At 40.1% G+C, this 17685-nt stretch overlaps 1 protein-coding gene across 3 annotated transcripts in view; it reads right to left on the minus strand.

The window, feature by feature from the left end:
- Window positions 1–17685, minus strand: part of FHAD1 (forkhead associated phosphopeptide binding domain 1) — a 59193-nt gene that overhangs the window by 9357 nt on the left and 32151 nt on the right. For 2 of the 3 annotated variants that reach the window (XM_054009472.1, XM_054009471.1), the window contains exons 15-27: window positions 16364–16434; window positions 15516–15653; window positions 14053–14160; window positions 13132–13221; window positions 12016–12241; window positions 11216–11297; window positions 10012–10118; window positions 9000–9159; window positions 8523–8652; window positions 5424–5559; window positions 3920–4044; window positions 2825–2920; window positions 811–1031 (exon numbers count right to left, since the gene is read on the minus strand). In XM_054009472.1, the coding sequence (XP_053865447.1) occupies window positions 811–1031; window positions 2825–2920; window positions 3920–4044; window positions 5424–5559; window positions 8523–8652; window positions 9000–9159; window positions 10012–10118; window positions 11216–11297; window positions 12016–12241; window positions 13132–13221; window positions 14053–14160; window positions 15516–15653; window positions 16364–16434 (1690 nt within the window). Of the gene's footprint in view, window positions 1–810; window positions 1032–2824; window positions 2921–3919; window positions 4045–5423; window positions 5560–8522; window positions 8653–8999; window positions 9160–10011; window positions 10119–11215; window positions 11298–12015; window positions 12242–13131; window positions 13222–14052; window positions 14161–15515; window positions 15654–16363; window positions 16435–17685 lie in introns of those variants that run through there. The other variant, XM_054009473.1, reaches the window with a different exon arrangement.

The raw sequence follows: 17685 nt of genomic DNA on the forward strand, positions 1-17685 counted from the left end.
TTTTTGTACGAGACAAACACCACATGTGATGCATATTATTAAGCAGAATAACACTGCATCACTTGCCATGGATTCTTCAAAGAATCATATAAATAATTAAAGACTATATAATTATTATATCTGTTACTAATAATAAATCTCGAAGAGGAAAAACAGACAAGAGTAATGTTGCTGCAGAATAGAAGCAGCTGCCGCCCCTCTGCTCATATTACAAACCTTTAGATATCGTTTTCATCTGCAGGATTCTATTTTCAAATGCGAGTTTCTATGGGATGTAGTTAAGTGACCAGCCCTAAACTTGGATTTCAAATGGGCACTCAGATGCTTAAAATGAATGAATGCCTAAGTGCTGATATAGGGGCTCAGAATTTGGATGTCCTATTAAAATATCCATTTCTGAAAACTGGGCATACCGTTTCCATACATAGCTTGTAATGGACAATCCTAACAACACATAGGTATTTAATACAATAATAGACATTGTGCCATCTTGTATGGTTAGTTTTTAAATAGAATTCCTAATGTATTTCATTGGTTAGCTTGATGTGGCCTTAGAAGATACCATTTTAGAGAGCTATGAAGTTCAAAGAGGGCATTTCCTAGCTTACGCCTGCTTTATTTCCACGCAATAACATAGTGAATGTTTTGATGGAAACACCAAAGGATACTGTAATTAAAACTGAATTGTAAATATGCTCCTTTCGCTAGATTTCTCACAAATTTTTGTCACAGTTTTGGGTCTTTTTGCTAAAACAGCTGGATCCACTCTCATGGCTCTTAGCAAATAGTAAATAAGTGTGTTTTCTCTACCTGAGTTGTCCAATGTCTGACTCATACTCTTTCAGTAGTTCTTCTTTCCTTTCTAGCCGACTCTTGAGTTTACTGATCTTATCGTACAGCAGCTCAAGGTCCTTCTGTCGTTGCAGTCTCACTTTTTCCCTCTCATCCTGAGAAAGATGCTTAACAGACTGCACTCCTGTCAGCTCCTTCACATTCATCAGACTTCCAAGAGCATGAATTAAGTTGAGGTACTGTATGAAGAGGAGAGAATGAATTATTTACTAGGTGTGCTGACTCCTAATTAGAAAAATCTCACACTGCTCAACCCATCTGCTTTCATTCTGTTTTAGTGTAAAGGATTCAAAGGTAGTAAATAAACGATTGTGTGCTAGCCTCTTCATTTAAATTTAACGTATTTTTTTCCTTAGCCTCTTTATGTGTTCCTAAGGAATCAAGCAGAACAATAATGTACCAAATATGTAAATTCATTCATAATGTATTAGACAAATTAATTTGACTATGAAGCAGTTAGGTGCAGAACTGGATCAGCATCCAATGGTTCTCAAGTCACTATTTGTTGGGTTAAGTATCAGAGGGGTAGCCATGTTAATCTGGATCTGTAAAAAGCGATGTAATGGAGGCATAAGGACTCGAAACGAACTAGACCTTGGAGGTCAGTGTTGTTTCCAGGAAGTAGAAACCAGGATGAAATGTCGCTGTTGGGTTTAAAATAGGGAGATTTTATTTACAGTTATTTGGTGATGATCAGCACATTTTAAAAAAGGGGAGATAAATAACACACCGTAATTGGGACATAAATAGAAACAAGATGAGTCAGCGCACTGACTGTGTCCTTGGGCAGTGGTTCTCAGCAGTGGCTCACAAAGCCGTTACTGGGAATATGCAGGATCAGGTGGAAACATTCTCTGACCCAAACTGTGGGGAAGCGGAGAGCTGTCACTCAGATAACCTCTGCTGAAGTGGAAAGCGTGGGGTGAAGCATTCAGATGATGGGCAGGCTATAAAGGCCTAGACTGATATAGCAAAAACTCCTTCCACCTCAACACAGCATGGGAGTTGAACCAGTTGTTTTACTGGATTTTTGGTTCGGTCTTCCACTTCCAGTCACTCAGAGGGATACCCAACCATATATTCGCATACGGAACACTCAGTCCTCTATGTCTCCTGAAGTTTAGAGGCTTCTCTATGTACACAGCCCTTCTTATATCATGCACCACAGGTGCAGCAGCCTTGGTAATGTTGGACTGAAACACCCTCCCCTGTTAGTCAGTCTTGATTCTGAGGGGAAAGTTTTTAAGTGTGTTTTGTTGACTCACTAATGCTCGTGGCTCATAATCCCACTCTGCACAAGGCAGGCAGTAGCAGAGACAGAAGAGCAGTTCGGAGGTAGGAATGCTAGGAGCAGCTAAGCTTGGGGAAAAGGCTTGAACTAAACATTGCTAATTTTGCCAAACCTCAGAAAGGGGCTGAGTATTTGGCTTTACATAGTGTGTGTGGTCTGTGTTTTAGAGAAGGTTAAGGATGGCACTTGCTCCCAACTCATTAAAATACATTTTAAACATCCCTATGTCTCAGGCTATTTATTCCTACACATCCTCTCTTCTTTTAAGGCAAAGCATACCCCAGCACATATCCACTGCAGTAAGCTGTCATGCCATTGAAGGGGCCCATTAGCTGGAGGGCAGTCTGGCTACAGAAATCATTTGGGCTTTATTTTAATGCCATACTAAGGAGACATTCAAAGATCTAAGGTCTTTTAAGGGAACATTTTTTTGGAGGTTAAAATTGAAGGGAAAAGAAACACATGCCATTGGGAGCTGCTCGGTCTGTATATTTCCCAGGCAGCTAACAGAGGTTTTGAAGTTCCTGCAGATACGAATTCATACTCTAAGAAATACATGAGATTCCCAGGGTACATGAGATTCCCAGGGTACTTGGAAGCTGATCACTAAATTCTGAAACTGATTTTAACAGGACCCACAATATACTGTTTCCGATTGTACCTTGTCATTTATTTACATACCATCTTCTCGCTGAGGTCTAAAGCATCAGACATTTCCAACTTTGCTGTCCTCTCTAAGGCTACATTTGAATATGTGTTGGGAAAATGGCTTGGAAGCTGAAATAGACAGAGTAATGGATCTCCTTACTACTTGCAGACCAAATCCTGTTCTCCCTCCCACAGAAAACAAACAAACAAAACAACCGCAAGAACCCAAAGCTGTGGTGAAAAAATACCCACCAATGTCAAAGTGTGTCATTTCTGGCTGCCAGAAGGCCTATTATGTTGTTGTGCAAAGTACACTAAATGACATGTTAAACACACCTGATTTCTGGTTAACCATGCCTCTTTCTTCTCTGATCCACCCTCAAAAGGGGCACCACCTCCACATGAATCTTTCTACCGGCTTTTAATTAGGGTCTCCCTCTTGCTCAGTGCCCAGTGATTGTTGGGTTTTGATGATATTGTATGTGTTCTGTTCATTTTTTCCTGCTATCACACTCTTCTCTTTAGCTAGAGCTTGCCCATACTACCATTGACTTTTTAAGGCAGAAAATGATTAAAAAAACTATAATGTGCGCATCAAAACATTCACGTCAACTTAAACGCCACTTGATTCCACCAACTGGCTTCCTTGTTTTTTTACACTCATTCACACTATCAGGGGAGTTCCTTTATTGTTCTCCGTATACATTTTGTTGCCTTTTTGCATGGTTCACAGCCTAAAGGCAGATAGTAAGATGGACCCACAGAGGACATAGGGGCAGTGGGGCCAGATCCTCTGCTGGTGTAAATCAGCACTAGTCTATTGAAGTGAAAAATATTGAGAACCGGGTGTCTGAATCTTCTATGCAGCTTTGAAAATCTCAGCCTAAAAGTGTTAACTCAACATTCATTGTGTAAGGCTGAGTTAAAGGAGAGAGATATTGGAAACGTTCTATATAGATATAGTTACAGGAAGTCACTTTTTGTACAGACAGATGACTTCAAGAACTGTACTAAAAAGTCAAAGATATTAAGGAATATTTATCTGTAGGTTTTCTTATTGCACCTTAAAAATGTTCCTATGTATTCTAATGAAACCACAACTAAAATAATATATAAAATTCTGTTTACCTTGGCCTCCATTTTTTTTATTGATGATGGCACACGTTCCTTTTCTAAGCCTATTTTCTGAGCTATTTTCTCAGATAGGTCTTTCTTTAGCACTATAAGTGGCTCAGGAACCTTCTCTTTAATAGCTAAGGGAACAAGAAACCCCCCCACGCAGAGTTGTTACATTGTCACATGTAAGATGTAATGGGTTTACTAAAAGCACACTGGTTTAATAATAGTTCTCAAAATTTCCTAAAGACATTTTCCTGTAAAAATATAAATATAAAATGGGTAACACATGGAATGTTTTTCTCATAAAATCAGGAACATAACCCACGATAAATCTAGTAATCAGACACTGTACTCAAGGTTTGAAATTTAGGGATTGCCCTGGAAATTACTATTCTAATCCTGGAATTTTATGGGGATTATACTTATCTTCAATATTTTTCTGAAGATGTATAAACTGTGGACAGAGAATGAGGCTACTTCTATACTTGGAGCTAGGGGTGTGATTCCCAGCTCGCACAGACATACTTGCACTAGTTTTCATCTAGCTAGTGCACTACATATAATAGTGTTGCCGGGCAGCGCAGCCAGCAGTGGCACAAGCTAGCTGTGCTAAGTATGTACCCAGGGGGTTCAGGCACGTTTGTACTCAGTGTGGGCTAGCCACGCTGCTACTGCAGCTACATGACCATTTTTAGCGTGTTAGCTCAATGAGCACTAGGGAATCACTTTGCCCAGCTTCAAATGTAGAGAGAGAACAATAAAAAAGTTAAAATAAAACAGGAAAGGAACCTCACAGCAAAAACACATATAACTTACTGTATTAATACTGCTCGCAGAGCCAAGTTCGTTGCTGGTATAAGCAGGCATAACTATTGACTTAAGTGGAGTTTTACCTGCCTATATCAGGAGTAGATGTGGCCCATGATATTTAGATGTCTAGTCAGACCTCTGCTCAGTATCTGAATCTTAAAATATAGTGAACAGAGCTTAAAGGGTTCTTCTTGCTGATTCATTTTGCTGACCTCTGAGCAGAATATAGCCCCTTCCTACCTATATACACTTGACTATCTCTGAATGATACACGGTATGCATCTATTATCATTTAACTATGGGCCTGGTTTTGCCGAAGTGTAAATCCATTCAACTTTATGCAGTTACGCTGGTGAAAGTAAGAGCAGATTTTGGCCATATAAGGACAATTTAGGCTAGTTGCCTTTCCTAGCTTTAAACATTCTATTGATTTAGGCCCCAGTCTTGCAAAGACTTACACGCATGCTTAACTTATTCCTAGTCTGTTGCATGGGACTACTCATGTGCTTAATGTTAAGCACGTGGGTAAGTCTTAGGAGGACTGGGGCCCTAGTCATGATATATTATGAAAATTTAGTAATCCCAACATCACAAATTTGATTTCTTTCACTGTTGTGAAAGAGCCCAGTATCCCTTTCAGTTATATTCAACCTACACAATTACCAGGAAATGTTCTAGCAGAAGAACTGCGTGCTGTACTTACTTAAAGACTGAGTCTTTTCCAGCGTCTTGATTTTGTCTCGGAGCTCAGTCAGTGCATCTTTTTGACGCTGAATGGTCTCCTCATGTCTGAGGCCTTTACATGTAGCTCCTAGGTCTGCCAAGTCCAAAGTCTGCTTCTGAAATCAGAAACCCATCCAAAGCATCTTTGATTATGTTACAAATTACTGTGCTCTGCACAAACGAGCACCATGTAACTCTTGAATAACTGCCATATCATAACCTTGGTTCAAAGTAAACACATGCATGCAGGTGCTTGGGCCCTAAAATTCTGCAGCTTTCCTTAAAACTATTACCCCACTTGCAATATTTGTGATTCTGATCTCACCAGCTAGAAGTCATGTGCTAGTCATCTTAGGTGTTTTGAGAATCGAATTCTGGTTGCTGTGGGAAAAGTAGCTCTCTCCATCGGTTTTAGAGATAAGGAATTAAAACAGGAGTAGTCGGCTGGCTAGCAGTGCCTATGTAACACACTGGAGAATATGTGGTATAGGTCCCCCTCTGCATCAATCCGCAAAGGACAGGAGTTGTCCTAGCTGTAAAGCTTTGGCTCTTCAGTTCAGGCTGTTGTAGCTCACGCGTTTTAGCTCTGGAGGTCTCTGGTTCAGTCCCTGCTGTGTCAGCCAAGATGGCGGCCGCCACACCTCGATGCAGCTTATTCAGCATTGGTCTCAATGTGTAAATTGAATGTCAAGTCAGCTTTTTCAACCCCTTTCAACAGAGGTTTAAATTAAGGCACTGCTCTCTTCAATTATTTCCGTCCCTGCCTTCTCAAGAAACTGCATCTCACATTGATGTGTTTGTTGTTTTCAAAGCAATTCACTCTGTACGCCACATCTGAAGGTGATCTTATAAATTATGCCCCTATTTGTTTTTTAAATATATATATAAATTATGCATTTCAGTATTCCACCCCTGTTCAGTGTCTGGCTTTACGATTAATATACACAGATGTCTATGTAAGCATGTTAATTCAAACTGCATCCAGCTAATGATAACTGGAGGATACTCTCTAGGGTCTCAATGCTTATTTTCATTGTATTGTTTAAAATCAAGTCATTTATAAAATGAAAAATAAGTAGCGCTGCACATATACAGCTGCAAACGTCCCCACCTCATGAGTAAGCAATAAGTGGCTGGTGCTAATTCTCAGTGCAACACCCAGCCACGATTCACCACTTTGGCTGTATAAATCAAGTCAGTTCATCTTGCATTTTGCCTATTATTACAGAGGATTTTCATAAAGATGTTAATTAAAAAACCTCTTTCTGCTATTACAACCTTTTTGAATCTGTTCGTATTTTGGACAGTAATATATACAGCAGTTCAATACAAAGCAGGAAAACAGCGCACATTTTCCCATTTTCTTATTCACAAAAATATCCTATACTGTACATTAGACCCTGTCTGCCTACGTATCACAGGAAAGAACAGGAATGTGCTGTGGGAGAGCTAGAGGATGGTATCTTTTTTCAAAGCTGCTTTACACAATCTAATTGGCAATTATAACAACACTTAGCACTTTCAACACTTCACATTTGCAAAGCGGCTGTACAAACATTAGCTAAGTAATCATCACAAAATGCCTGTGCAGTACGTAAAAACGGTTATCCTGAGTTTTCAGAAGGGGAAATGAGAGAGGTTAAATATTCCAAAAGTTGCTAGTGATTTTGATGAAGTGGGTTTTAGCCCACGAAAGCTTATGCCCAAATAAATGTGTTAGTCTCTAAGGTGCCACAAAGACGCCTCGTTGTTTTTGTTGATACAGACTAACACAGCTGCCAGTCTGAAACTAGTGATTTTGAGTACCTCAATTTTTGAGTATCTGACCGGGGACACCTTGGGCCTGGACTTTCCCAAGTACAGAGCATTGACAACGCCCATTGAAGTTAAAAGAAGCCACTTTTGAGAATTTCAGTGTAAGCGATTTGCCCAGGGCCAACATGTCAGTGGCAGAATTGGCAGAACTGGGTAGAGAACTCAAAAGTTTCTGACTCTCAGTACTGGGCTTAGCCCATTAGAGAATGCTGCTTGTCTAACAGTGAATGTACTTCTATGACAAAGCCAAGTAAACAAACTCTTGTTCAAGAACTTTAAAGCCACTTTACCTTAAAATCTTTTATCATTTTCCTCTTACTACTATTATGGTCAATAAAGCCATCCATCATAAACCCCACATCTACATCAACATCACATTTATTGGTATTGAGGTAGCATCCAAAGGCCCCAATCAAATTCAGCACCTTTTTGTGTTACAAATTGTACAAACACATAGAAAGATACAATCCTTGCCCTGAAAAAAATGTGAACTCTAATTTAAGACAAGATGCAGCAAAAGAGGTTAAAGAATAGAAGAGGCAGGGTGGGGGAAGTGAAGGAACGACAGGGATAGCAACAGTCAGATTATGCAATGGCCTTGGATAGTTAGGTGTAGAACATAGATAGCACATAGCTGCATAGTAAAACGATTACCACAACAAACATATGTACCAGGAAAGCCTGCTGGAAGGCATTAGACTCATCAAGGCAGTGAGTAACCAACCTTTTCTGTTGCTCTGGTCTGAGACTAAAAATGTGGCTCCCTGGCCCACTCCACCTAAAGGCAGGAAGTAAATACAACCCTCCACCTCCTTCCCTCACAGCTGCCTAGAGCACCAAATCTGGCAGTGAAAATTTCAAATATATGCCAGAAAGCAATGGATCCAGCAGTCTGATTCTTATTTCACCACTGTACAGTTTTACACCACTGTAACTCCACGGACTTCAACCGGTGTACTCTGATGTAAGTGTACTTGGTGTGAGATCAGAATCAGGAGCAGTGTCTGATTAAAGAGCAGCCCCTAATGAAACAAACATCTCAGATCCAAAGGAAAATGTTATGAAATATATATTATCTGTAGATCCTTTCTGGATATTGCTTCTCATAGATTGTTGACCAGGGCTTGCCCGCTCAGTTTGATTCTGTTACTGCATCAAGGACATCTTGCTCTAGGTTTTCTTTATTTAACAATTGTTTATTCTTTATTATTCAGTTTCGTCTATTGTAGCCTCAGTTTCTTGGCTTGTTTTGATTTGGACTTGCCTTTTTGGTTTTGGGGACTTCATCCTTTGTGGTGTTACTGGCCTGCACATCTGTTTGTGGTAGCTTTTCAAATTCACTCTCCTTTTCTTTTGCTGCATTCTTCAGCTTTTTCAGTTTTTCTTTCGTATGCCTGTGTCAAGAGCAGAAAATATTGCTGAAGAGGATGACGGGTGAAGGTGAATAATCAGTCTGCTGAAAACAGCAACATGAATAACTATTAAAGCATACAAATACATAGAGAGGAAGAGATATCTAGCAGTGATTTAGCTACAACTCAATTTTCAATGGCTCTTCCAAATCCCCGTATAAGATTGTTTGAGATTTCTGCAGAGGAAAGTAAAAATTTACATTTTAAAATGTTTCCAAGGGAAGTAGTTATCTAAACGAAATACTAATTTGACTTATGAAGTCAGTGGTTTTCTTTGCTGGGCTGGGTAGCTCACCCTCTGCTATTCTTTATGTTGATGTGACTTATACCTTAATTCTTCAGCTGAAGTTCTCAGGTCTTTATCCTTCTTGTCCACAAGGTCTGACATCTCAAATAGCTTCTCTCTAAGCACTTTCAGTTCACTCTCTTGGCTTCCAACAAGAATTAGGTTCCGCTCCAGTTCCATCTTTTGTTTCTCACTAAGTTCTCCTGCATGGAGAGAGGTTTCAGTGGTTATTGGCTACCTTAGTGCCTGATGCTAGGTGCCTTCAACTCTATTAGGATCAGGGTCTTGGAGAATGCTTCTCTTCCCCATAAAACATCACGATGGCTGAGATCAATGAAGGTGCTTTTTCCGACAGTCCATAGCTGTAGTGTATGTAGTCCATAGCTTTTTCCGACAGTCCATACACCCAAGGACCTCCGATACAGAGCTCACTCACTCTGGCAGTCCATTAGAGCTTGAGTTTACTGCCCCTCAGAACCCAGAGCAAGGCATATCTTTTCACTTCAGCAGTTGTCTATATCATTGCTAGTGCAGTTTTTCTTCTGGGTTGGAAAAGTACTGAGATGAGATAGGTTGTATTGTTTATTGTGGACAATTTAAATGAATATCCTGTTTGTAATGTAGGTACATGCACCCATATTCCATGGCTACCAGCACGCTAAATAAATCAGATACACACAATTCTAGTTTTAAAACTATTTTGTCAGACTCTATTCCACAATATTCCTTCCTTCCTTCCTATGCAGAATACAATATTTAAGCCCCTAAAGATAAAGCATTTAAGAATTCTGGCCAAAATTTTCAAAAGTGTCTAGTGATTTTGGATACCCAACTTGAGACATCTTAAAGGGGGCTGACTTTCATAAGATGGATGCTGAGCACTTTCTGAAAACCAGACAATTTTGCTTTTGCCTAAACCTCAATGAAAATGTTCCAGTGAGAAAATAATATCCATTTTCACTTTCTTGTTTCTCCTTCCATTAACACCTATTATCTAAGTATGATTTGGGGGAAGTCATGGCAGTATTGTAAATGACATGATACATTGCACAAACCTATCATATCCGACATTCTGGCTTTGGCTTCTGAGAGGTCTTTCTTTAATCCCAAAATGATAGCCTGTTTGGACTGGATTTCCTTCCGAGCAGCTGCTAATTCTCCTCTGAAATTCATGAGGCAGATCATTGCAAAACCCAATTTCATTTGAAAGATTAATATTACTTAAAGTGTACGTGTCATATAGGGTAAGATCATATAAGTAATACACACACACACACATTATTTTAAAAATATGATTTTAAATCCCCTAAATCCAGGCACGTAGAGTTAGGTATTACTGTCTTTCTCACTTCTTAATTCAAGCCAACATGCCTAGATGTTGCAGAATGGATGACAGATAAAATGACGTGGTATTTTGCATCAGACCTACTCCAATCAAGGTGGAACACTATATAACAGTCTCAGTTGGATGCAGCTCAACAGTGAAGGTAAGAGCAGTGTAGAACTCGGAGAGCCATCACTTGGCCTATGGGCAGTACATTGGCCATCCATACTCAAACCCACAAAAGCAATGAATGTAGTAGTCAAGGCAATGTCAGAACTACATGCTCTATGTTTTTGTGGCTTAAATATACTTTACGTCCACAGAAGTGATACTGAGCTGAAGAAAAACCACAAAAATAAGATGATATAAAGACTGGCTCTTCTCTCACGTACGAATCATTTCACATTGAGATGGGACTCTATGCACATGTATTAGATGTTCTGGGCCTGATTTTCTCGTATACACTAAGGGTATGTCTACACAGCAAAGAAAAACCCATGGCTGGCCCATGCCAGCCGACTTGGGCTTGCAGGCGTGGGCTGTTTGATTGCTAGGTAGATTTCCAGGCTTGGGCTGGAGCCCAGGCTCTAGGACCCTGTGGGGTGGGAGGGTCCCAGTGTTCAGGCTCCAGCCCGAGTCCAGAAGTCTACACAGCAATGAAACAGCCCAACAGCCTAAGTCCAAGTCAGCTGGCCCAGGCCAGCCATGGGTTTTTCTTTGCTGTGTAGACAAACCCTTAGGGACCTGAAAGCGTGACTAACTTCCATTTACACCCATGGGGAGGCTCCTTTATAAAACCAGAGTGGTATAAAGGGGGCTTAGTGTAGATGAGAATCAGGCCCTTGGTCTTTTTAGAAGTCTGTTACTGATTACTAGTTTTCCTTAAACCCTTTTACATGATGATCAAAATCAGAGAATAGTTGTCAGCTGCTTACATCAGAAAAACATGGGCCTCTTCATTGTCAGAAAGCTCTTGCGAAACAGACGATGCGGACTTCTGAGGCTCTTTCTGAAATACTAAAGAAAAAAATAAAACAATCAACTCAGTTACTAGTTTATTCTCAAAACCTATGCATTCTTGAGGTCTGTTTGCTTTTGTGATGCGGCCTGAGTTTAATAGAGGGCTTTTGAGAGATTGTTCTGTAGATTTCCCATCAACAAGTGAATTACATTATTTGATTAGGGTCTTTCTTTTTGTACGTCTGTCTGTTCAAATCCAGTCATTCGCATCTTTGTATTAATAGGCAGCAAGCCGCTACAAGGAAATATTTGGCTTAGCAACCATGGCACATTAGACAGAAAATGTTAGATTCGGTTCTTCATCCTGTCAGTCACTTAGGCCCCAATTCAGGAAAGCTTTTAAACTTGTACTTAAGTCCCTCCCTATTCAGGTACACTTAAGACATGCTTAACTCTAAGTAGGTGCTTAAATCCCATTGATTTCAAGGGTTACAGATCCTTCACTAAAGCATGGCCTGCGTGCATCTGGAAAAGTCATACTAGAAAACATAGTCAAATAAGAGAGACTTTTCATAGATATATTATTCATACTCTCATTCATGTTATCACTGAATTACTAAGATATCCAGACCTACCTCAGGGTAACACACAAGAGAATGTTCTTACAGAATAGAAGTCAATGTACTACAGTTTCTGTAAGTATGCAGCTAATTTAACAGTAGCCGAGCGTTTATAATAATAATAAAAAACAGCTCCCATACATCCATTTACCTACTTTTTATTTTTTCCCGTAGAGCTCCATTTTCCTCCTCTATATTCTTCTGATGCTGTGTGGCTTCCATTAGTCTGTCTTCTAAAGCCACAATTGTCTCTGAATGTTGCTTGATTTGTTCTTTATATTCCATTATCTCGTTCTGAATTTTCTGCTTCAGTAACTCATTCTCATCCTGAATGAGTGTTAGATGTCTGTCTTGCATCAACAGGTGATCTTGCAACATAGCCTAGGAAACAGTTATTAAGTCTCTGAGAAGTTTTCTGCGGAAACTTTTCAAAGCTCTGCTCCGAACTTTTCTTCCATATCATAAAAGAAGTGAATGAACAAGCTGTGTTTCATGAACAGTAGCAAGACCTGAGAACCGTTCCCAGTCTCTGCCCCAACATTTTGGAACTGGTTCCAAAGGGAAAGTGGGGATATTTGACGTTCGTGGAAGGGCCGGGGTTCTTGCCTTTTTAGCTCTCTCACTTACTGGCTGGTTCCCCTGCTTCAGGGATCCAGCTACTGCAGCCTAGGTGTTGCTGTCACTTCCCGCAACAAAGGGTGTTTCAGCTTCCCTTGGCCACAGCCAATGTGCTGCCTATTCCCTGTCCCTACTTCTGGTTCCCCTCTTAGTCCCCTAGCTCTCAACCCATTTCATAATTTTAACTGTAAGTGTGGATTGTTGGAGTTTGACTGATTATGTAACTGCCCCTGCTTGAGCCTGGGACCTACAGAGCTAAAACTATGAGCTACTACTACAATACCCACAAACTTCTCATGTGGGCGACAGTTCCATAGGAGGTGACCCCTCAAATTGATAGGTTTGCAGGGGTCTCTGGATCTGCTTGAACCAGCCTGGCTCATCGAGGTGCAATGAAGAAATTGCATTCAAACAAAAATGTGTATAATGCAAAACCTACTAAATATATTCTCCTTTCTATTTTTTTTTATGGCGATATCCTATCTCCTAGAACTGGAAGGGACCTTGAAAGGTCATCGAGTCCAGCCCCCTGCCTTCACTAGCAGGACCAAGTACAGATTTTGCCCCAGATCCCTAGGTGGCCCCCTCAAGGATTGAACTCACAACCCTGGGTTTAGCAGGCCAATGCTCAAACCACTGAGTATTGTAGTTACCTCTCTCTTTCTAGCCTCTTCTAAGCTGTCCACTGCTTCTCTCAGTTTGGCATTTACAATTTCTTCTTCTTTCATTTTAAGTTCAATGATCTAAATCAGAAAATAAGATGAGAAAAAAGAACCAGAATCTTTCCTTTCATTCCTAACAGAGTTGAAATCCCACTCAACCCATTATATACATGTAATCTCTGGGAAAATTAATCGTGTGTAAGTAGGCATATGCCCAGTGAAGTCAATGGTGATGTGCCCTCTTACACCAATAGTGAATTTGGCTCATAGTCATAAACATGATTTAAATTTTTTATTTAAGCACCAGGAGTTTGCAATAAATTAAGAAATAATAAGTAATTATTTTTTAAAATTGTGAATATTAAATATTTCAACTGGAGAAACTCACAATTATATACTTTGCATTCTACTGCACAGATTTAAAAAAATGTCAGAGGTCACTAGCTATTATTGTATCAGAGTTAATTCCAATTGGTGCCAAATATATCCTTTTGAACAGGGACAAAGAAAGTATATATAGGCCTGGGAACATCAACAGGGAAGAGAACTTGGCTGCACATCATTGTTGCTGCAAAGAAATACAGCTGCAGGTGCATTGATCTGACTATAAATAAAGTGGTGCAGATCCTCGTCTGCTTTACCTGCTGGCTGCTTCCCTTGCTTCTAGGTCTTTAATCATTTCAGAGCCCTATGGATGATTGGCACATACCCAAAAAGGTTTTCCCAAAGTGTGTGTGTTTGGTGTGTGCATACACATGCTGGATGTATAGCTAACACGTTCATCTCCTGTTTAAATTTTGCCTGACATTGAAACCCAGCATCGAACACAATCCAATGGGCTCCAAGCTTAGAGTGGATTTTGAAATTGGGAATGTAAGCTGTTCTATTTCATCTCTTTGGATTTCTAAATACCTCAGTCAAATGTCTCCATTGATTTTCCAAATGTTGGACCTTTTTCTTTTCTTCCTCCACAGATTCCTTTAATTTGTCTTTTTCCTGAGCAACAGCACTGTCCAGAATCTGAGACATCATATCAAATTATCACCCAAGCGCTGACGGTTTGTGTAACAAATAAATAAATATTATTTAGAGGAAAGACACTGTTAAGACGGAAAAGGCAGAGAGCAACTAATATGAGTCAGGGTTTTGGAGGGAGGAGGGATTATGAAGGAAGATTAGCTGGACTTGGCACAACTTTAAAAAGAAGAGTGAAGAATACTTCATCAGAGATACTGCAGAGATGACAAAAAGAAAAGGGGAAGTGAATGGTCTGCTGATCAGCTGATTAATTTGAAAACCAGAAGTCTGGAAAGGAAGTTCAAGAGGAGACTGATGAATAATTCAGGCAAATTTGTAATGCACAGTGTCATTTGAAATATGGCTCCTAGCAAGAAATTAAGTCAAGTTGGAGAGAACTGTGATTTTTTTTTAAAAAAAAGTAAGTGTCCCCCCCACTAACCCCAGATATTCTGAAGATCTGTATTTCCCTGAATTTAAAGGAAGTCAGTGAAGACTGGTAAAGTCACAGACCAAAATCTGATCTAACAGGGATATTTTTCTTCGCAAATATATATGCTGATATATTTCGATTGCGGAGGGATGTTTCCATAACAGAGGCTACAGCAGTTTTACAAAGGGATACATTTATGCCATCATCCCACCGTTCACAAACAGCCCTATAATATGCATTCCACCAGTGAGGGCATGTGAAGAGGGAGCAAAGGGTGAGATGCAAATTCTAGCTTCAGCCTCCCGGGGAGTTATTCTAAACACTATCACTACTGAATATATTATAGTACTTCTATAAAGCATCTTTTATACAAAATTATCAAAGCACTTCACAAACATACTGTGAGGTAAATTAATCTATTATTAGCCCATTTGAAATATCAGTCATCTGATACACAGAATGGTTTACATTTTCTTGCCCAGGCTCAGGTAAGGAGTCAGCTATGGAGCCGTGAACAGAAGGGCTCCTGATTCTCAATTTGTTGCTCTAAACCTTAGCCAACAATGCTTTTAACAGCGACATAATTGTTTTCTACTGGCCCCTGCTTATATTCATTTAGTATTGGTGCAGTAATTGCAAGTCTTGATCTCTCTCCTTACTTTAACAGAAACATACAGACCTGGGCCCAAAGCAGAGCACCAGATCTGGGGTAAAAGCCTGGCTCCATTGAAGACAATGGCAAAACTCTCATTGACTTCAAAGCTGCCAGGATTTCACCCCTGGACATTTTAGAAGTTTGGATCTGGATCTGAATTTTGGGGCTAGAGTTTATCTCCTTTATACATGCAAAACACAACAATGTATTTGTATACATTGCTTGTGCATAAAAGAAACATATTTTTAAAAATAAACTGCTTTACTATACCTTTTTATTTTCTCTCTCTTTTTCTAAAAGTATTAGTTTTATCTTGTCCTGTAATTCTGTCTCATGTTCCACTTTTAGTTCATTCAGCTTTTCGTGTAGCAGAGAATTCTGGGATTCCTGTAATTTGTCTAACTGGGCCTATAGAGAAATATTAGAAAACAAAGATATTAAGGAACTGGCCCTTTAAGCATAATGAGAAGGAATGATGTGGACGTTCACTAACATTTTAACAAACTGTTCAGAAAAGAATGATGTTTAAACAACATTTGTAATTAGGGACTTCTGAAAAAAGAATTCAGCTATAAAACTGGCATTGGACATAGACTGTTTCCATAACACTGCATTGCAGGCATATCCTACACTTCACATCTCTGCTTCACTCTGGATTAATCAATCAAGGTCTCTAAATCAGATCGCTAATAGTTATCACCATATTTTCATAGATTCATAGACTCTAGGACTAGAAGGGACCTTAAGAGGTCATCGAGTCCGGTCCCCTGCCCTCATGGCAGGACCAAATACACCTCTACCTCAATATAACACTGTACTCGGGAGCCAAAAAATCTTACCGCGTTATAGGTGAAACCACGTTATATCGAACTTGCTTTGATCCACCAGAGTGCGCAGCCTTGCCCCACCTCCCCGGAGCACTGCTTTACCGCGTTATATCCGAATTCGTGTTATATCGGGTCGCGTTATATCGGGGTAGAGGTGTACTGTCTAGACCATCCCTGATAGACATCTATCTAACCTACTCTTAAATATCTCCAGCGATGGAGATTCCACAACTTCCCTAGTGGTTTTAATACAAATCCACTAAAAGAGTTTCATGACATTTTTTTTTTTACCTGCAATGTTTGAATTCTGCCCATAGTTTCATGATTATTCTCCAGCAGACTCTTCGTGTATGAGGCCATTCCTTGGCAAGAAATGAAAATTAAAATGACAGGGGTTTATATAATCTCCTTTTTATTACCTGAGGATTTTCTCATTTCTGCATGGAAAGGCCTAGCCAAGGGTGCCGTTTGTTTTGCTTCCTAAATCAATAGCTTCAAGGTTGGCCTTTTTAATCCTAGATTTCACTATCCTCACTATAGGTTCTATGCTCCCCTCCTTTTTACAATGCTGAGGAGACCAAATAGATGTAAGAGAGTCAGAAAATGGCCTCCATGGAATCATCCAGCACCACGGGGTAGCTGCTACTAGCCCCCTCTTCACCAAATACATGTGCACAATCCATGCTCTGAGAAGGCAAGGGGCTGGGAGAAGTCAAGGAACAGACGCTCTATGTGGCATATTCATCTCACAGATACATAAAACAAATGAGGGAAACAGCTGCAGGTGTTGATACTACTTGGAGCAGCATAACTTTTTGCCCTCCTCCTTCTCCCTCCCCCCTCCATGGCCTTTGTGACACGTTTAGCCTATGAAAGCTTATGCTCAAATAAATTTGTTAGTCTCTAAGGTGCCACAAGTACTCCTGTTCTTGTTACAATACCTGTGAGACTGGGAGTGGTGGTCTGGCAATGGAACAAGTATTGCTACTAATGTAGGGGAAGAACCTGGAGTCACTCAGGTGGGGACACTATATGGAATGGGCTGAGACCCAGGGGATCTTCTTTAAATCTGTTGTTCAGGATTTTCTGACTTATGTGTGAATTTGAGGCCACCTGCTATGCCCTTTCCATGCTGTGCTTCAGCCCTGAGGAGAAAATGTGGTTCATGCTTTGGTCCTCATAAATAGTGGGTTAATGAGCATAAATTCTCCCCTTCTGCTGTTTTCACACAGGAAAGGAACACACTGCCTATTCATTTATTTATGCAGTAAGTAACCTGTGATGAAGAGGGCACAACAACCAGCTTTTTCCTTGGATGACAATCACACTTCAATGGAGCAGCATATTGTCACTGGATAAGAATCACTTGATCATACTGGAGAGGCAGCACTGGCTAGTATCAAGAAAGCCAAGAACTCCTGGGTTCTTATCCCAGCTCCACCAGTGACTCTCTTAAACCTCTCTGCTATAGCTATTTAAAGAGATCATGCAAAATAATCGAAGAAATCAATGGGCCAATACCTGCAACACAGCCACAATAAAATGTCGCCCTTAAATGAGGTTCATTTTAAGAACAGCTTGAAACTAGTACTTTCCCCTGAAAGGATGATCAC

Source organism: Malaclemys terrapin, chromosome 19 (genome assembly GCF_027887155.1).
Source record: "Malaclemys terrapin pileata isolate rMalTer1 chromosome 19, rMalTer1.hap1, whole genome shotgun sequence".
NCBI lineage: Eukaryota > Metazoa > Chordata > Testudines > Emydidae > Malaclemys > Malaclemys terrapin.